This window comes from Taeniopygia guttata, chromosome 4 (assembly GCF_048771995.1).
Source record: "Taeniopygia guttata chromosome 4, bTaeGut7.mat, whole genome shotgun sequence".
Taxonomy (NCBI): domain Eukaryota; kingdom Metazoa; phylum Chordata; class Aves; order Passeriformes; family Estrildidae; genus Taeniopygia; species Taeniopygia guttata.
The window spans coordinates 11,987,314-12,005,439 of record NC_133028.1 but is presented as its reverse complement, the minus strand read 5'-3'; the positions used below and the strand labels follow the sequence as shown (position 1 = coordinate 12,005,439).

General features: G+C 38.4%; 1 protein-coding gene across 13 annotated transcripts in view; it reads right to left on the bottom strand.

Annotated features, from left to right (window-relative positions):
- PPP2R2C (protein phosphatase 2 regulatory subunit Bgamma) overlaps window positions 1-18,126 on the bottom strand; it is a 190,717-nt gene that overhangs the window by 33,421 nt on the left and 139,170 nt on the right. For all 13 annotated transcript variants that reach the window (XM_072927983.1, XM_072927984.1, XM_072927982.1 and 10 more), the window contains 2 exons: window positions 16,779-16,891; window positions 14,379-14,556 (listed from right to left, as the gene is read on the bottom strand). In XM_072927983.1, coding sequence (XP_072784084.1) covers window positions 14,379-14,556; window positions 16,779-16,891 — 291 coding nt within the window. The remainder of the gene's footprint in view (window positions 1-14,378; window positions 14,557-16,778; window positions 16,892-18,126) is intronic.

Sequence of the window (18,126 nt, the reverse complement as noted above, 5' to 3'; positions counted from 1 at the left end):
GCCAGCAGACTTTGTAGATGCTCCCCACAGCAAAATGGAAATAAAAGGTCGAGTACCCTTGGCAACTACAATGCAAGAGATTATGTTCTCATTTACTAACAGTTGGGTTAGTAGAGCTACAAAATCAGGAAAGGCAATTTTCGGAAAGGCAGCAGAGCTACTCTAAGCCAATGTAGCCTTAAATTTGGCTGAGTTGCCTTTCTGAAGTATTCAGGAGCAGAAGTGTAACAAAGAAGAGTGAGCAGGGCAGGGCCTGGCTGCAAGGAAGCTTTAGGGAAAGATCTGAGGGAGGGGGGAGGGGGTGAGAAGAAAACCTCCAAGAGAGGAAAGAGCATAAGGAAAGGCATGATTAACAACCTGCAATGATATGCAGTGTGAGGAATGTGATCTGAGTACACGATTCAGTTATATGGTATGTTTAGTTCTAATCCAGTGTTGTGTGCTGCTGCTGTGCAGCTGATAGCAAAATGAGGATAACAGGAGGAAGAAAATTTGTTCCATTGCCTCTGGGCCACTGATCTAACAGAAATATTCCCCTCTGGGAGAAGTCACTCCAGAAAGTTTCTTTTATTGCAGGTTACAAAGTTGACCCTCACCATGATCCAAAATTCATATTAATCAGACTTCTCCTCTTGATCAGCTAGAATATAAATGAGCATGCCTGCTTTGTGCTCATGCCAAAACATGTATAATGAGAATGTGGAAAATACACAGAGTTCCTGCTGAGCAAAAAAGGTCCCAGAATAAGTTTCCTTGTATGATAATGGAAACATAGCAGCCTCCTCAAAACAGATTAAATTCCCTTTGAAGTGAACCGTATGCATAAAGAAATAGCTGCTTCGTCTTCTTGAAACCATCAAGGAATTCTACAAGAAACTGAATTTTGTAGAGAACAAATTTGTAGCTCACAAGCTATGGCATATAGAGGATTGAATCTTCTATCACTATTTTGGAATAATTTTTAAATTACTTTTGGGTAAACTGCAAGAAAGAAATAGTTTTCATGGTCAGAAGAAGGCTCAAGAAAAAAAATTACTTGCCCTCCTCCCCCCTTTATTCAACTGCAATGGAGGAGGATAGGCTTTCTTTAGAAAGCTAGACAAAATTTTCCATAATAACTTCACAAGAAAAACAAAACTCTCATCTTTTTTATTTCAATATATGCTGATATGACACTTCATTTTTATCTCTGCGTGGGACTTAGGTTTTTGCAAATTTAAGCACTTTCAAAAAATAACCTTCAGCATAACATATCTTTCCAAACCTGGCTGTTCCCTGTGTTTTCCACAGAGGTTTGTTCAGGTTACTAATTTTGTCTGCATCTCACACCTACATTTCAGCCTAGCCTGAGAAAGATTCACTGACTAGCAGTTGAAATCAATAGCAATTCATGGAAGCTGCCAGGGCTTGAGTTTAGAGTAATTGATTACTGTGGCCCTGCTGAGGCTCTACACTTTTAATATACGGATTTCTCTGAGTGGTTTCCCCTGCTAGTAATTTAGTGCACACTATTTTCATTACAAGGAGGGAACTGTGATGCCTACAAATCAAGCTCTACCAGTTTTACACTTCCTACATGATGGTTATAGCATTCCTACACCATGTGCCAGTTGAGAAAACAAATTCCAAATGGCTCCAGCTTTCTTCCAGGCTGGATACATTAGGCCTCAGTGTGCTTGACAACATCATGATGTGACTACATCAATCTTATTATCAACAAAAGAAGCAAGCCCTAACTTTTAAATAACTATCAACTCACTCCTTTCTTCCCTCTTCCTATAGATACACTCTATGTTTTCACTGTTGAATGACAATTCTACAATAGGCATCACTTGAAATTATGGACAGCACTGGATAAGGTCCAGCTGCTCAAGCTCTGTATTTCAGGCCTGCTGTCCAAGAGTCAAGAGGTCCTGAAATGAACTGTCAATAGGTTAATAGATGTGACCTTTTCTTCAAATTCCAGCGTTTTACCTTAGGCAAAGAAAGTATTTATATTCCAGGTACTCCTAACAGCCACAGTGTCAATGTTTTCCATTGCATGGCATTTGCCCACTGCTCCACTAAAAGCATGTACTATATGGGTTTTATTAGAAGCCCAAAGAGTTGCAACTACACTTTCTGTATCATTTGACTCTTCTGGACCACAAGCATGAACTGCACAAGTGTATGCTCCTCCCAGCTGCCTTGAACCTAATATCTGTTAATGTCCATACTAAGTTGTACAGTGTCTGCCCAATTCTATTTTTAACTCCATGGTATTTATAACAGTGATTATTCAGCCATCATACTGGAGTTGGAACTTTGGCAACAGTGTAACACTGGTGGTGATTTACTGAAAATACCAATTTAGATGACTTGATTTTGACTGGAAATAAAATGTCTTTATCAAAGGCTTTCTGACAGTGCCATTACAATAGCACAACAGTATAATAGTACAATAGTACAAAAGCTTCTGTAGTTTTCCTTCATATAGGATTATGAGATATAGAAAGAGTAAAAAACACTATGGGGCCTGTTAGCTCTATGTGGAAGGCCAAACCATAGTCAATTATGTTAGGTGCTGTGCAAACACAAAGTAAAGGGATTGCTCACGATACAAAGAACACGTACAAAGAGCATACAAAGAAGAGATTAAGTAATGTTAACACAGTTCTGTGGACTTCTGAGGTTTCTTAAGTCAAGGATTACAGACTAAACTAGATGAGAAAGAGCTGTTAGTAGAAGAAGGAAAGTCATGGTCATAGCTAAAAGGCTGTAGTAGTAATAAACTTTCCATCTATTCAGCTAGAACTAGCAACAAAAGAGAATTTGGCTGTGTTAGCTAAACAAGAGGTTGAGATCTAGCTCATCCAGAGACAGGATGATATATTCAGTACATGCTCGTGTATTATTGGCAGTGCACTTTTATGCAGTGTGGGTAATAAGGGGTCTGCACACTGGAATGATGCTTCTTGGGCAGTGGCCTCACATTTTTCCTCAGCATACCACTGTCACTACAAGATGGCCCATATCTCCTCAGTCTAGTATGTAACACTCCAGCCAGAGTCATGCCTAGTTTTGCTCTCTATTTCTGCCTTCTAACACCAGAACGCTTACAACACATAGGATCACAAGGGTGAACACTCAGACCCTTTCTATGTGTTTAGGAACCAAGATGTTACTGATTTATCTGGCAGCTGAGAGAAACCAGAGAGTCTCAGGATAATGGGACAAAAGCTGTTCAAGAATGTAACTTAAATATCTAACTTCTGAGCCAAAGCTGAAACTTCTCAAGTTTCATTTGGAACTGGAGGTACATAGCAGGAAATTCAAAGTAGTATTAGAAACATTTTCCATTCTTTAGGTTTAAAGCAGAGTCAGTATTGGTGCTAATGTTTTACAGAAAATGAAACTGAGGCAGGAAGCGGCAAAGGCTTGGCAAAGGTTAAGAGCCAGCAAGACTGGATTCTGATCTAGTGGCCACTCTCCTCCCTACCTGCAGCTGTCCAGGCACAGCAGTATTCACTCAGTTCTCTTCTTGATTAATTGGTTTTGAGACATTATTGTTATTCTCATTATTATGTTTGTCTCTTGCAACTTTCCCCCAAGACTCATTCTGAATTTGAGAGATCTCATTCTGATTTTTGCAACATCAGAATTACTTTGCTCTCCTGTTATCTTGATAGGATAAAAAGAGACAGCAGCAAGAAAGCCCTGAATCTCCATGACACAAATATTACTTGAAAAAAGAATCAACATCTTTTACATGTACTTAGAAAAATTTTAGGAAATTCCTTTTACTGCCATAAATTCAGTAAAAATCAGACTTTGCACTATGCAAGTTGCAGAAAAACAACTCTACTATATAAGAGAAACTGCCTATGGAGTAGCTGCAACATTTGACTAAGCGTTGAAAGCAGAGAATTGTAAAGTAGCACTGGTAGTCAAGGTAGGAAAGAGATAATTTTAAATGGTGCAGGTCATATCCAAACTTTATCACAGATAGGCCTGTTCCTACACAGCACAACCAGTGATTTACTTAGAGAATAATGAATTTAGAAGTAGCTACTGGAAAACTTTAATTTATTTAGGAATGGAAATTTTGGCTCATTTTTTTTTAAAAGAACGCCCACATTTTCAGCTGTAAACACAGTCACATGCCTGCTTTAGCAATAACTATATGCAGATTGAAATTTTCAAGAGCAAAGACACTATTATCTGCGTATACACAGCTGAAAGAAAAGTTAAGTGGATGAATCAACAGAGGAAGACTTGCCTTCATAAATACACACCTGCAGTCAGTCACTGAAAGATTACAAAGTCATATTTAGTTCATATATTTGCATATTAATCGATTGTGATTTGTCTGAAACTACTGTGGCATGCTTAATGTTACACTTGGAACACAAATACCAGAAGAGCCTCAGGTACAAATAAATTATTAACAGAAGAGCACTGTTAAGTCCCTGAGCTGAGCTTCTCTTAGGCAGTGCTGTTCTATGTAGTATGGTTAAGTGGCATCATGTACTACATACTAGCAAAGGTTCCAAGAAAAGAGTGATTCAACATTAATAAGGCAAGGATAATTCATAAACAAAAGCAATATAATATCATCGTTCACAAACCTTTCCTGAAATACATTAGATGCTCAACAGAAAACTGAGAGGGATTTACTTAGTTTACGGAATAGAGTCCCTGGTAGTACAAGAAATATGACATATAAAATTCCTCAAAGTCCATCTTAAAAATAGCCAGAGATTTATTTTCCCACATAACTTGGAAATAAGAGATGAAATGCCTTTCTTTTCTTCTTTTTATATACCTATATGCTATCACATAATTCCTATCAAGAAATTTCTTCTTGGTAATTACTAAAATCCAATGCAGCTGAGGACGATCTGTCTCTTAAATAAAAGCAGACACAGAAATTCCTGCTGGAGGGTATAGACTCTTTAGAGATTTTGGTTGTGACTTTTCTTTCTCAATATGCAACTTATTCTTTCATATACATTTCAGAAAACCCTAATACAGTAGTATTTGTACCATACTAGGCTGGAGAAATTCCATATTTTTACTGATTTTTCAATTTGAGCCACAAATTATATATTTTTGTAAACTTTAGCTAGCTAGAAGTGTCTTTCTGTGCATAAATCTCTCCCCTTCCCTGCATGCTTGTTATGAAAGTAATGAAATAAAAATATCTTCAAAAATATCCAGATACTTCTTAAAAATAGCTACTTTAAAAACACTCATAAAATTTACATTTAAATCACCTATATTGTATTTCATAAGATATCTGAATAAAATCTTGTGGCAGGACTTATTATCTGGTTGCTTAATTTCACTTGAAAGGATTTTCAAAAATGACCATCAGCATGCAGTATAACAACAGTCAAAATCAACTTATTCTTAAGACTGGTGCCACAACTTTCTGAAAGTTAATATGGCCTTTATTTACAGAACATTTCTATTCCAAAGGCACAAACTACAGCAATTCCACATGCAGTCCCTACCAACGTGTATTATTACAACTCAAAATAATGATATGTGTGCATTAATGAGAGTGTCCCAGCTCTTTTAAGAGTGAGAAAAGCTTCCAGGGTCTCAGGTTCTGACAGCTCACACAGAACACACAGGTACAGACTTTAAGCTTGACACAATGCCTGAGATGACCACGTGAGCATTTTTGTGACATCTGTCTTTGTATGAGTACTCTTCAAGCTAGTGCGTACAATAACTTATATTTTCTTATTTTTTCTGTTAATACTCTGAGAAAGACTGTGCATTCCAAGGTTAATTTCAAGTCCAAACTCGCAAGGGAATTTGAATAATTAGATTCATTTAAGAGAATTCTCCCCTCTGGCGGAGCTGATTAAATTATTTATACATTATCTTTTCATATAATTGTACCTAGAACTGTGTAAATGGGGTTTTTTGTCTAACTTTCAATAAATTCATAATACATGTTTTTCAAGTTGGATACACCGACTGCACCTGTGACAACAGAGAATGGCTCATTTTCAAAATGCTTCAATGAGAAATTAATCCAGAGGGAAACAGTAGCATGCAATTTAAAAGCTTCTACAATGACAACACACTGATTAAAACTCATCAGCTGAAGAAATAAAATTAGTTAAGACAATAAATCTTGGACTGAATCCTGTTACCCATTTCCACAAGAATAACTTCATTGACTGCAATCACACTAAAATATGAGTGCTACTTAGATGAGGATCAGTTCCATGACACGACCCTTTATCTGTAATTTAATATTCTTTGACATAGTTTCCAAGTCCCTCTCTGCTAAGGATCTCAGATTCTGGATAACACCTGAAATTACTTTGGTGAAAAAGGAAATCTGGTGGTTGATTTCATTTCAGCTCTATTATGTGCTCTTTCTCTCTTCCATACCAATAAACTTGAGAAATGTTGAGATAATGATATTTTAAAGAGCATTCCTGATACAAAATAGTAACTTGTTTGCTACCATCCCTATTAAATTGGAAAGCAATTGTCTCTATGGAGATCTGTGAAAAGACATCTTTGCACCTATTGTAAAATTTTAAGTATCTCTTAGAGTCACATTGCCTAGATTGCTCTGCAAACATATGAATTCAATGAAATCCCTGTTGTGTTCTTTAATGCACTATTAAGGAATCCTGAAATGGTTTTTATGGGCTCAGAATTTCACACTATTCTTCTTAATTTGTTACAACTCCAGCAAATTTTCTTTTCCCTTTTTACAATTCACTATACATTTTCAAAGAGCAAGAGTTTTCTAATGCCTCAGGCTATGTTTTTACTTACCTCTGCAGAAATGAAATCACAGGTAAGGGTGTCTATTTGTGGACAACTGTGTTAGAGAAGACAGAGGGCTAGATAAAGAAATCCATTAAAAGAAAAACATAATCACATACTTAAAGTTGTGTATGGACAGGAGTGATAAGTAAGAAAATTATGTGTTCTGATTAATAAATTAATATTTCTATTAAACAATAAATCTACAGTGCAGGAATTATCCCAAGGCTATAGCTATGCTCAAATCACCTTAAATTAACTTCTTTAAAGGCAAATGCAGAAAAAGGAAGAGACTGGTCATTGCCAAGCATGCAAAGCCTCAGCTGTTAATTAGTTTTTCACAGTCAGATTCAACACTTCCAATTTATTTATTTTGGAGGATGGCTAGATAGGGAATATTTCCATAGTGCTATCCCATGCCCTGATGACACTGGTATCATACACTCCAGCCATTGCTTTCACTGCAATACACATTTCAGCTGTATGGCCAGGAGGATCTCACTCAGGGATTCAATGCTAAGATACTGCTTAACTAGCTCTGCTATTGCTCCTTTGGCTATCAGTCATGCTCTGTCATCCAATTCTCTCTGACTGGCTGACAGTCAAATTCCTAAGATAGAAGTCAATTTAAGGTAATCAGAATAGTTAAAAGCAATTGTTTCTGACAGGGATCACGAAGTGTCCTCTGGCAAAAAGCAAAACCAAACAAAGTATTGAAAGACCACTTCTGCAGATTTAATCATGGTTTTCAGAGCTCCCTAAATCTGAACTTATAGATGCTTAAGAGATCTCCTATAAGATGCTGAGACTTCTCTGGACTTCCTGAAAACAAATAATCTGTAAAATGCAGATTACAGTGCCCATTCACAGAGCTTTACTGCTGTAATTATAATCTAGTACTTGAATTACACAGCTAGTTATAAAGACTGCAACTTGCACAAGCTCACATATAAACACACAACTTTTCTTACTCTGAAAGCTTAAAAGCTATACTCAATTAAGATATTCTAAATAATGATGACCACATCAGAAATAATATCGTATCTGAACTGGATGTAGTTTGACCTCAACAGAAGCAGAAGACAATTCAGTGCCTTTTTTAGAAGCTGTATCTACATTAGTGCCTACTAGGCAAAGTCATTTAAGTGATCCTAGAAATGCAGTTCTCTCTTGGTACCTTGCACTAGGGACACACAGAATTTTTCTTACAAATTAGTCCATTGAGAGTTCATGAAAGGCTCTGTTTACTGTTGGGATTCTATGCAGTTCACAGAAGATGATAACTTAGAGTTACACACACTATTTACCTACTACCATTACCTATTTACTAATTTCACCCCTAGACTGACACTAAAAACATTTCTTCTGTGATTTGAATAAAAGAATCCCTACTGCATTTTTCCTAACGCACAGCCAAAACCACACACCAAGGACTTATCTGGAGGGACCTGGACAAGCTCAAGAAGTGGGCTCAAGAGGTTTAACAAGAGGTTTAAACCTCATGAGGTTTAACAGTACCAAGTACAAGGTGCTGCATCTGGGTCAGGGCAAGCCCTGGTACCAGCTCAGGCTGGGGGATGAAGGGATCAAGAGCAGCCCTTCCCGGAAGGACTTGGGGGTGCTGATGGATGAGAGGCTGGATGCACTCAGCCCCGAAACCAACTGTGTCCTGGACTGCACCCAAAGCAGTGTGGGCAGTGCCCCTCCACTCTGTTGAGACTCCACCTGGAGTGCTGTGTCCACTTCTGGAGATGATATGAATTGCTTATACTTTCTGCTTACTTAATTAAAAGAATCTTTCCAGAAATAAGGGGCTATTTTTCATTATTTCAAGAATTCCCTTAAGTACCCTTAACACCATCATATCTATACAGCACTTTATTGTGGTCCCATCAGCAGTACTTTATGGAGCTTTATGTTGGAGTTTTTATTCCTATCCTAAGCCTCAGTATATGATCTATAACCTCTTGACCCTCATATATACCTTTGCTGACATAGAAATTATAAGCATTAGGAGTAAAACCTATATAAGAACTACTGCACCTGCTGCTAGTCTATTAATTACATTTTAGCAAATGTTATTACTGAACTACACCAGTGTAGATGATCCTCAAGTCACCAGGTGATTTGGTATCTGTAGTTTCATAGGCAATTTCAAAATAATTTATTTTTAATAAGCTGAAAAGATCTCAAACCCAAAAGTTAAAAGGAAAAGTCAATGGAACCTGCCATTTTGCAGAGCTTCGAGAATCAGATCACTTCAAAACAACTTGAAATAGATTGTGCATTGTTGCTAAATGGGTAACAATCAATTTCCCTCTGCAACAGTAATATTTCTCTTGAAAAACTTTTCCATTGCTTCAGATAACAGTAACATAAATGGAAAATTCTTGGGAAAGACAAGGGTCTACAAGACTTAAGGACTACAAGTCAGATATGAAAATCTTTAGGTTTGCAGCTGTCATGTCTTAATAGAAGACTCTTAGACAGACTGGATTCTGTTCTGAAAAAGTGGAGCCTGGCAAGGGAATCTCATCAGTCCAAAACCTAATCAGCTCACTAATAAAGCTTTTTCCCCCCTCAGTTGTTCACATAGGAGTGTTCTAATGAAAAAGGCAAAGCAGTAAGTTCTCAAGAGTTAGAATCAGAGAGCTCTCCAAACCATGGGATCAGTGTACATGGCATCTCTGCAATCCTCTAACTTACAGACCTGATTTTAGCTTCACAGGCATCTTCATTCTCCTTTACCAGAGAGAGAAAGAGAGAGAGAGAGAGAAACAATGCATGTGGGAGAGGGAGAGACTCGAGGAAAGAAAAAAGAACACAAATTTGAGGAAAAGTTACTCAAATGTTGCTAGTAGCAACGCAGCTGGAATATGACTCCATGGTGTAACATTCACCTTTTAAATACCTGATAGAGATTGACACATTCTTCTTGACAGAAGAGGAAGCGCTAACATGGCTTAGACATAGCTCTCAAAAGAGAAGTAAGGTCTGCCATCTCCCAAAGAGAAGGTGTGTTCTGTAGGAAAACAGTGCAGTGGGTGGGGGTGGCAGCAGTTTCTCACACAGTACAGACACACTTTTGAGAGCACAGAAAAGGCATCCTTGTGCACGCAGGCTCTGCACAGTCATCCTGGCTCAGGCATTTTTATACAAACAGCCTTATCTCACTCAAGGGCATAAACTTCCTGCCCAAATAACAAGATAATACTGTAGATCTGCTTCAGTTTAGCTTTCACATTCTTAGCACTGAGGCAAGTACAGGGATTTTTTAAGGCTGGCTATCTCCCCCAGCCTAGGCTGCTCCCAGAGCTCTGTATTTGCCTTATATATGCACTACATTCAGATGCACAGTGGGCTGCCACAAACTTGGTCTCCACCAATGTACCATGTTATTTTGGATTTTTCTATTTTTTTTCCTGTTGTTTACATCTTAAGTAAATTCATTTTCCCAAGATATGGTGCCTAACAAACTGACTATCCAAGATATGCCTCAAATACCAGAATACATTAGACTGCAAGAAGGCCCTATGGGGATTTGCTAATTAGCTTAACCCTTTTGGGACACAGAACAAGGAATTTTTTATTAAAACAGGATAACCCTGGACTATATTGATCTGACTGAGAAATGAGTATTTTAGTCAAGATGAGTCTCAAGATGAGCACATGCTGGAAACAGCGATGTTGTTTCCATAGCAATGCCATGACAGCCTCTAGAGTGAAATAGTGTGCTAGCAGGAAATGAAGGGAGTTCAAGTGCTATGAGCTACATAGTTCTGTGAGCAATCCAAATACATTCTCATAAAGATTATTTAGTGCAGCTAGATAGTCCAAAGATTGCTGCTAATGGCAAGTAAGCCTTATCAGTATGCTCCTGGCAGTCCTTTTTTCTCATTCATTTCACCCAAGATAACTATCTAAAGGCTTAAACTATGGGCAACACTGCTGAACCATTTCAGACCAAACATTAACAAATACAGCAACCTTTGCCTTACTTCTTTTCCAGTGCAGAATATCATCCATAATTAAGGTCACTGACTCTCACTCTCCATAACACAACCAAACACATTAAACCTTTTACCAAAGAAAATCCCAGTATGTGCAATTATTTGCCAGGCTAACCTTCCCCCTTCCTTTTCTCTCACCTCCTCCTCTCCCTTGCCTCCTCCTGCCCAAACAATACTAAGCAGATCCATTTGCAAGTGGGAAGCAATGTACAGAAGTCTTGCATACTCATTAAATTTACATAGGCATAGCATAAACTCACTTGTCTGCTTTTCACTCCAGCTAGTGCTTACACTGATACAAAAGCAAACCAGAAAAGCACTAGTTGTATTTTATCTGCCTAAGGCTTACCTAAGATAAATATTCTGGCCAAATTCTGCAAAACTGATTTAAAATATTTTCCCAAAGACCACAGGAAGAGAATTCTTTTAAGATCTTCATTGTTCTATATTTTCAAAGAAATGAAACATTATCAGTGATGTGTAAAACTGCTAAAATGATGGTTATAACCAAATTGTTCTCAAATTAAATTCTACAGGGCAAAGTATTTTATTTGCAAAAATACCTAAACATACTGCTGCTGATTCAGTCTTTCTCCAGGATTTCTCATGCAGTTTGTAACAATGTTCAGACATGTTGTGAATGTCCAGAAACTCTACCACTGTATTTGTTGTTTGTGTCATTGTCACAACCAGCCTCTTGGGTACAACAGATCGTAGGTCATTATACACAGCAGTGCTGCCTCTGAGGGAAAATTGAAAGACAAATACTCATCCCTGCCACATCCCTTATTAACAAAATCCACTTCAAATCAAAATGCTTTCTATTTATTGTTTTAAACATGCATTTCAAGGAATCAAGCCTTGAATGTAAAACAGCAAGATGCTTCATTTCCCTTTTGCATTCAGTAAAAAGATGTGAAACAAGCATTTTTAAAACAGCCTTAGCCTCCTTCTGCCTATCCCCATAAATGTGTTACAGAAGGCAGCAAGCCCAGCAACATTCATTTATAATTTAAACTGTTTGCTTGGCAGAATTTTTTCACCTTAATATGTCTAGTCTTAATTGCAACTGGCACACCCACTGATTTTACCAGAAACTCAACTACTTCTAGGAGATTTTTACATAGGTTGTTTTTCTGTAGGACAGAAATGCAGTTTCAGGGATAGATGTTGTTACCCAGGGAAAAATACATTCCTGCAATTTTACAAGATGTACAGGGCTGTGTATGGACAAAAAGATCCCTGTCAGGAGACTGATGCAAATGCAACTTACTCATCCCCTTCTTTCAGTTATCATGGCCTCCCAGTTAATTCCCCAATATAAGCAATATCTCACCTTCTCTTGGAATATCTGCGTCAAAATTTCTGTTTATCAAAGAATTAGGTAAAAGTAAACTGCTTGATGCACTGGTTTTGACAACTGAGTACAGACAGGTACAGCTGATCTTGTCTGAAACAGTTGTGGGCACAGCCCGTGTAATTCAGCTTACTCTGCTGAATACATACAGACATCCAGCCACAAAAGCCAACCTACTGCCACCATGGGCCCCTTAGCAGGAACATTTTGCCCCTAGAATTGATTATCCGGTTACCTGGTGTTGTCTCCTGTCACTGCTTGAACTCTCTCATCACAGTCCTCACAGATTTTCATTCAAGTGTAAAAGAAGCAGCAATAGCTGTATCCCAATCCAAGTATCCCAATCCAAGTATCCCAAAGCCACTAGTGCTTATCTCAGACACAGGAAAAGGTTCCTATCCTAAAACTCAAAAACACACTCATAATTTCCCTCTCATTATCATTCTTAGAACATACTCAGAAAATGAGTGTGCCATTATAAACTTTATTTTAACAGCTAAATCAATGAATCAATCAAAAACCTTCAAAGACATTTTATCAGTAAATACTCAACCACAGCAGTGGGCTAATGCTTGAAACAAAGTCCACACAGCTATTAATTTACTGCTGATATTTCTGTCAGTAAGCTCTTAGTGTGGCAAATGACACTAAAAATTCATGTTGTCCTCATGAACTATAATCAAAATTATTTACTTGGTTTTTGAAACTTTTCAGGAACATCTGTCTTGATAATCCATAGATTATTAAATAGCTTTAATACAATAAAAGGACTTGCCAAAGGCAAAGCCTTATCTTGCGTAAGCACTTTGGAATGTGATCTGGTGATCATACACGGGATACAGAGGTTACTGTGCTTGGTCTGACCCACTGCTCTGCCTTAGAAGAGGAGGACACACAGCAGGGGAGAACACACAGCAGAGTCACTTGCAAAGGGTCCAGGACAGGGAGAAGTCTGGAAGGTGAATTTGCTGTGAGGAGGACACTGGCAGAGCCACACTGCTACTTCAAACAGGTGTGCTGGCAAATAATTATGATCTGTCCTACTAAAGAATGGAAGTACAATTGCTTGGCTATCAAGGCAGACATAGCTGGACTTTGAAGTACCACATATAAATTATTCCTAAATATACAGTCATATTAAAGAGGGAACCTATTAAGTTTGCTTAATCTACACATGCGAAGGACAGAATAGTATGAGTTTGGAAACAAATTGAGGAGATATTCAGATATAAATTTCCCAGGGTAAGGGCACCTGTCACTTGACCCTGCAAAGGTAATTCTTTAAGGACATTAAGTGTTGTTTGATTCAAAGATCATTGTTTCCTGTGACATTAACAAAGGATGGGTTAGATTTCAAAGACGACCTGGCCAACAAAGGAAGAAATACAATCACCAGAGACAAGGAGAACACCCCATCACATTGGTGCCTTCTCTGAGGAGAACTACCCCAACAGCACAACTTCACTTTGACATCTAATAGTCCCTCATATAAACCCACAGAGACATATTCTTCTAGCTCCTTTTGATACACTCAAAAAGAAATCACCAAAGGAATACAACATTCTGACCTGTCCCCATAACCTATTTCTCTTATTACCAGTCTATTTATGTTCTGCAAAACACAGAGAACCACTTTTCTTGGCTACATTCTCTTTTGCTCCCCCTCCAAGACACCCAGTTGTAGTGCAAGGGGGAGCCTCACAGATGGCCAGAATGACTCCACAATGGAGCTCTCAGGATAACACCAGCACTTGAGACATCAATGCTTGCATTAATCACAGACACAAGTCACACAGAGCAGCTGAGCCTCACCCCCAGACTATGCACATCTTGGGCATTAGGGCTGTGGGAAGCAGGATGATGGAGAATGGGGGCAGGGACAGGATAAGGACTGACCTTGCAGCAAAACAAGGTGCAGTATCTCAGCCTGAAATATCTTCAGGATATGACAGTACAGCGTAGTCTATTCAGGTGGATAGTTACCATTCAGCTGGCATCTGTTTCTTATTTAAATGTCTTTACCACACTGTTATTTTTTTAGATAAAATTCCCTGATTTTTCCAATCTCTTAGCTGTCTCTTACAATATCTCAGCATTTTCTGTTACAAATACTGCAGGGATTCTGGTAAGTAAAGGTATATTTTAAAACATGCAGAAAAATATTTTAAAATTGTCCTCTTAAGCCGTACTAATAACATGAACACTGGGCAAGGAACCACAATAAAGGATACTGAAGCTCCTATCTGTGATGGCTAAATGCCAGAGGTTAATCCTGAGATCATCCGCTGACATGTATGTCTCACAGTCACTGTTGACCGATATTGAGTTGACGTGATAAGTGTGACCATTAGCAAAGATTCTCCTGGGAGTGACTTCTACCATCAAATCCATGGGTTTCAAAACAGGCACCTGCCAAAAAAAAAAACCACAAAACACAAACCAGAGAGAGAGTAAGACTTGAAATACTGCTTTGATAGGATGATGAGAATTCCAATAAAGAGTAAGCATTCAAAGACAGCATATTACAAAACTTCTTGACAGTGTACACAAACTGAATTTCCCCATGGATTAACTGCTGGGCAAGGCCATCCTGGCCAAGGAAGACGGGAGGGAGCAGAGAGGCAGGCAGAGTGATGGAAAGCCTGGACTGTGGGAAGGGAGGGACTGTCAGCTGCCACAGAACAGGTCAGTCCCACATGTGCAGGAGGCTCTGGCAAGCAGTGCAGCACTCATATTTTGCTTCTGCTAAAGTGTTTGCCCTTAGCTGTAAATCACTTAACTATAACTAACTTAAATAGTTTTGCTACTTCATGTTTCTCTTTCCAAAAACTCACATGGTGAAAAGGCTGTAATCTCAGGTAAATAATAGAATAAAGGCTTGCAAAACAAAGCCAACATTACATACTTTACATGCACATGTATCCCTGAAAAGCCAATATCACAGATTATCACTTGTCAATGTGCCCTCATTACTTCCCTGTGTGTCACTTCAAAGTCATGCTTCAATAAGTAGACACTCAATTTATTCCCTATCAATGAAGCATTAAACACTGTAAAGCTGTGGTCCATGACTGGAACTATTCAATGTTGTTGAACATGCATCAGAAACAATCTATCATACATCAATTCACAAAGTAGTTTAAAGAGGAGCACAGAGTAATTAAACATTTGAGTTTCGCTTTCTACTAAAGGAACAAAACAAAACTCAACCTTTGAATTACAGAATCACAGAAAATGTCAAGTTGGAAGGGACCCACAAGATCACAGTGTTCAACTCCCACCCTGAAACAGCACCATCCCCAAGAACCACACCATGTGTCTGAGGGCAGCATCCAAATGTTTTTGAACTCTGCCAGGCTTGGTGCTGTGATCACTGCCCTGAAGAGCCTGTGCCAGTGCCCAGCCACCCTCTGGATGAAGAACCTTTTCTAATATCCAACCTAAACCTCTCTTGACACAACTTCAGGCTTTTCCCTGGGGTCCTGTCACAGTCACTCTAGAGAAGAGATCATGGCCTGCCCCTCCTCTTCCGTTCAAGAGGATGCTCAATTCTCAGAGAATTCTCAGACTATAAGGAATCTGGAATAGTTTTGTTTGCCTAATACATACAGAATAGATAAATATTCCATTAATGTAGTCATATTTACACTTTGGAACATTTTTTTCCCCAATAGACCATAATTGTTTGTTTTGTTTTCAATATTAAAGACATACTAGTGTTTATACAACACAGCCTTCCAGTTCTAACCTTTAGCCACTTCCTTTGCCAAAACACCTGGAGTGAATTCAGGCAAAAAAAGTCTGAGAGCAAAAATCTACATTAACATGTGTTTGGTGGGTCTCATCTCCAAACAAGTGACAGAAGAAAGGGAAATGGCTTATGTTATAATCAGATTATATTGGTTATTATGTTATAATTGGATATTAAGAAAGATTTCTTCAACAAAATTTTTGTCAAGCACTGGAAGGGGCTGCCCAGGGAAGTGGTTGAGTCAGCACATCTGGAGGTATTTAAAAGATGTGTAGAAGTGGCACTTGGGGACATGGTTTATTGAATATGGCAGTGCTGGGTTCATGGCTGGACTTGATGACCTTAACTGTCTTTTCCACAGTGAATAATTCTGTGATCACTTATGCTTATATGAGTTCCATGACTGCATCTCTTCAGCAATGCAGAATCTAAGGTTTACCAGAGCACAGACTACTGCAATTCCCACACTTAAAATAATAAAACTGAAAAAAATATGAAACTGGAAGTTGGTGTACTGTCTTTAACTCAGCTGCTCTGAATGTGTCAAGAAACCTGTTCAAAATTAATTACAACTAAAATGCTTCCAGCACAAGAGGTTAAAGAAGCTTTTATGAAAGCACATTAAGTCACAATAAGAGAATTTTATCAGGAAAAATAAAACCATCATGAAGTCTCAAAAAAATATTATTTTGGTCAGTATATCTTAAAGCATTTGTGACTTGCAAATATGTGGCAGATTTAATACAGTTAGCAGTCAGCTAAAGCTTCAGTTAGAATAATCATATAAATACTTAGCATTAGGTACATATTTAAGTATTTTACTGACTTAGCACTACCTTTTTCAGAAACAATTGAATTTTGGACATGGACAGAAGCTTACCTGCAGTGATGTTACTGTAGAAAGATCTTTAAGCTTTCCTTCTTCATCTTTTAAGTTGTACCCCTCTGGTCTCTTATCTCTTTCAGTAATTTTCCACAATTTGATTGTTTTGTCTTCAAAAGAAAAGATAAGCAACTGTCAGAACAGGAATTCTGAATGCAGTTACTCACCTTTCACAATATATTCCTTAAAGAAGATTTTACATCTTGGTTTAGACAAGTCCTGTGCTGAAATAGTCTGGGTCACTTTATTCTGCATATCCAGAAAATGTTGCCAGCAGACAAAATACTCATAAAGCACATTCCAGATCTTCACACCGAGTCAGGGGTTCCTGGCAGCTGACAGACTGTGTGAAGCATGTAGAACACACTCTGCTCATGCATCCAACCTGGCTGTTTGCAGGTGGAACAAACCCAAACTACTCAATGCTCACTGCTGAAGCTCAGTTTATCACTTTGACTTGGCAAGAAAATAATGTCAATATTAAAACCAGTTTGGCTGTTTGCTAGGTTACTTATAAACAGCACAAGAACAGCATGGGGTACACAGCCATGCCAATGACCCCTTCCTGGCCCACTGTGGGAATGGGCAGTGGTGCACTGGTGTAACATCAGGAGCTCCTGCAAATGAAAGGCTGTGTAAAAAACGAGATATTTCTCCCTCCTAATGGAAAACATCTGAGAAATAACTGAGGGAAAAGAAAAAAGCCAAAGTAAGAGAAATGTGTTGTGATGGCAAGAGAGAAAAATAAGGAGAGAAATGTATTAATCCTAATGGAATAAAATCCATACTCTTCCTTTCTCATGATGGCTGGAGCACATGATGAGAGAGTCATGATGTCTCTCAGTTACCAAAGAGCCTCTGAAACCAACAAACATGTTTTAAACATTTCACACTGCATTTGTCTTTGGGGTTTTTTTGTACAAGCTAAAGCTCCAGATTTCCTGATGATGATTGTCCACTCCCACTGTGCTCCTAACCTGCCAACCCTAATGCTTCCTAGACTGAAAAATCAATGCCAAAAAATCTGCAAAAAATCTGTCCCTGAGATTCTGTTTGCTCCACTCATCTGCTTGTGCAGCAGCCAAAGTCTTTCCAAAGCTTCTGCCCTTCAGCACAGATTTATTAACCTCAATTCCTGCATCATTTCTAATTTCATCCCACTTTCTTCCTTTACCTTTCTTTCCCCAAGTACATAGCAGAGCATAATAATTTTCCCAGTGTGGCTGATCCAAACACTACTTTCAAATGCTAGTACAAATCACTTTAAAGACAGGATACAGGAAAAACATGAATTGATTTACACTTCTATAGCAACTTCTAACTTCTAACTTCGAACTTTCTTTGT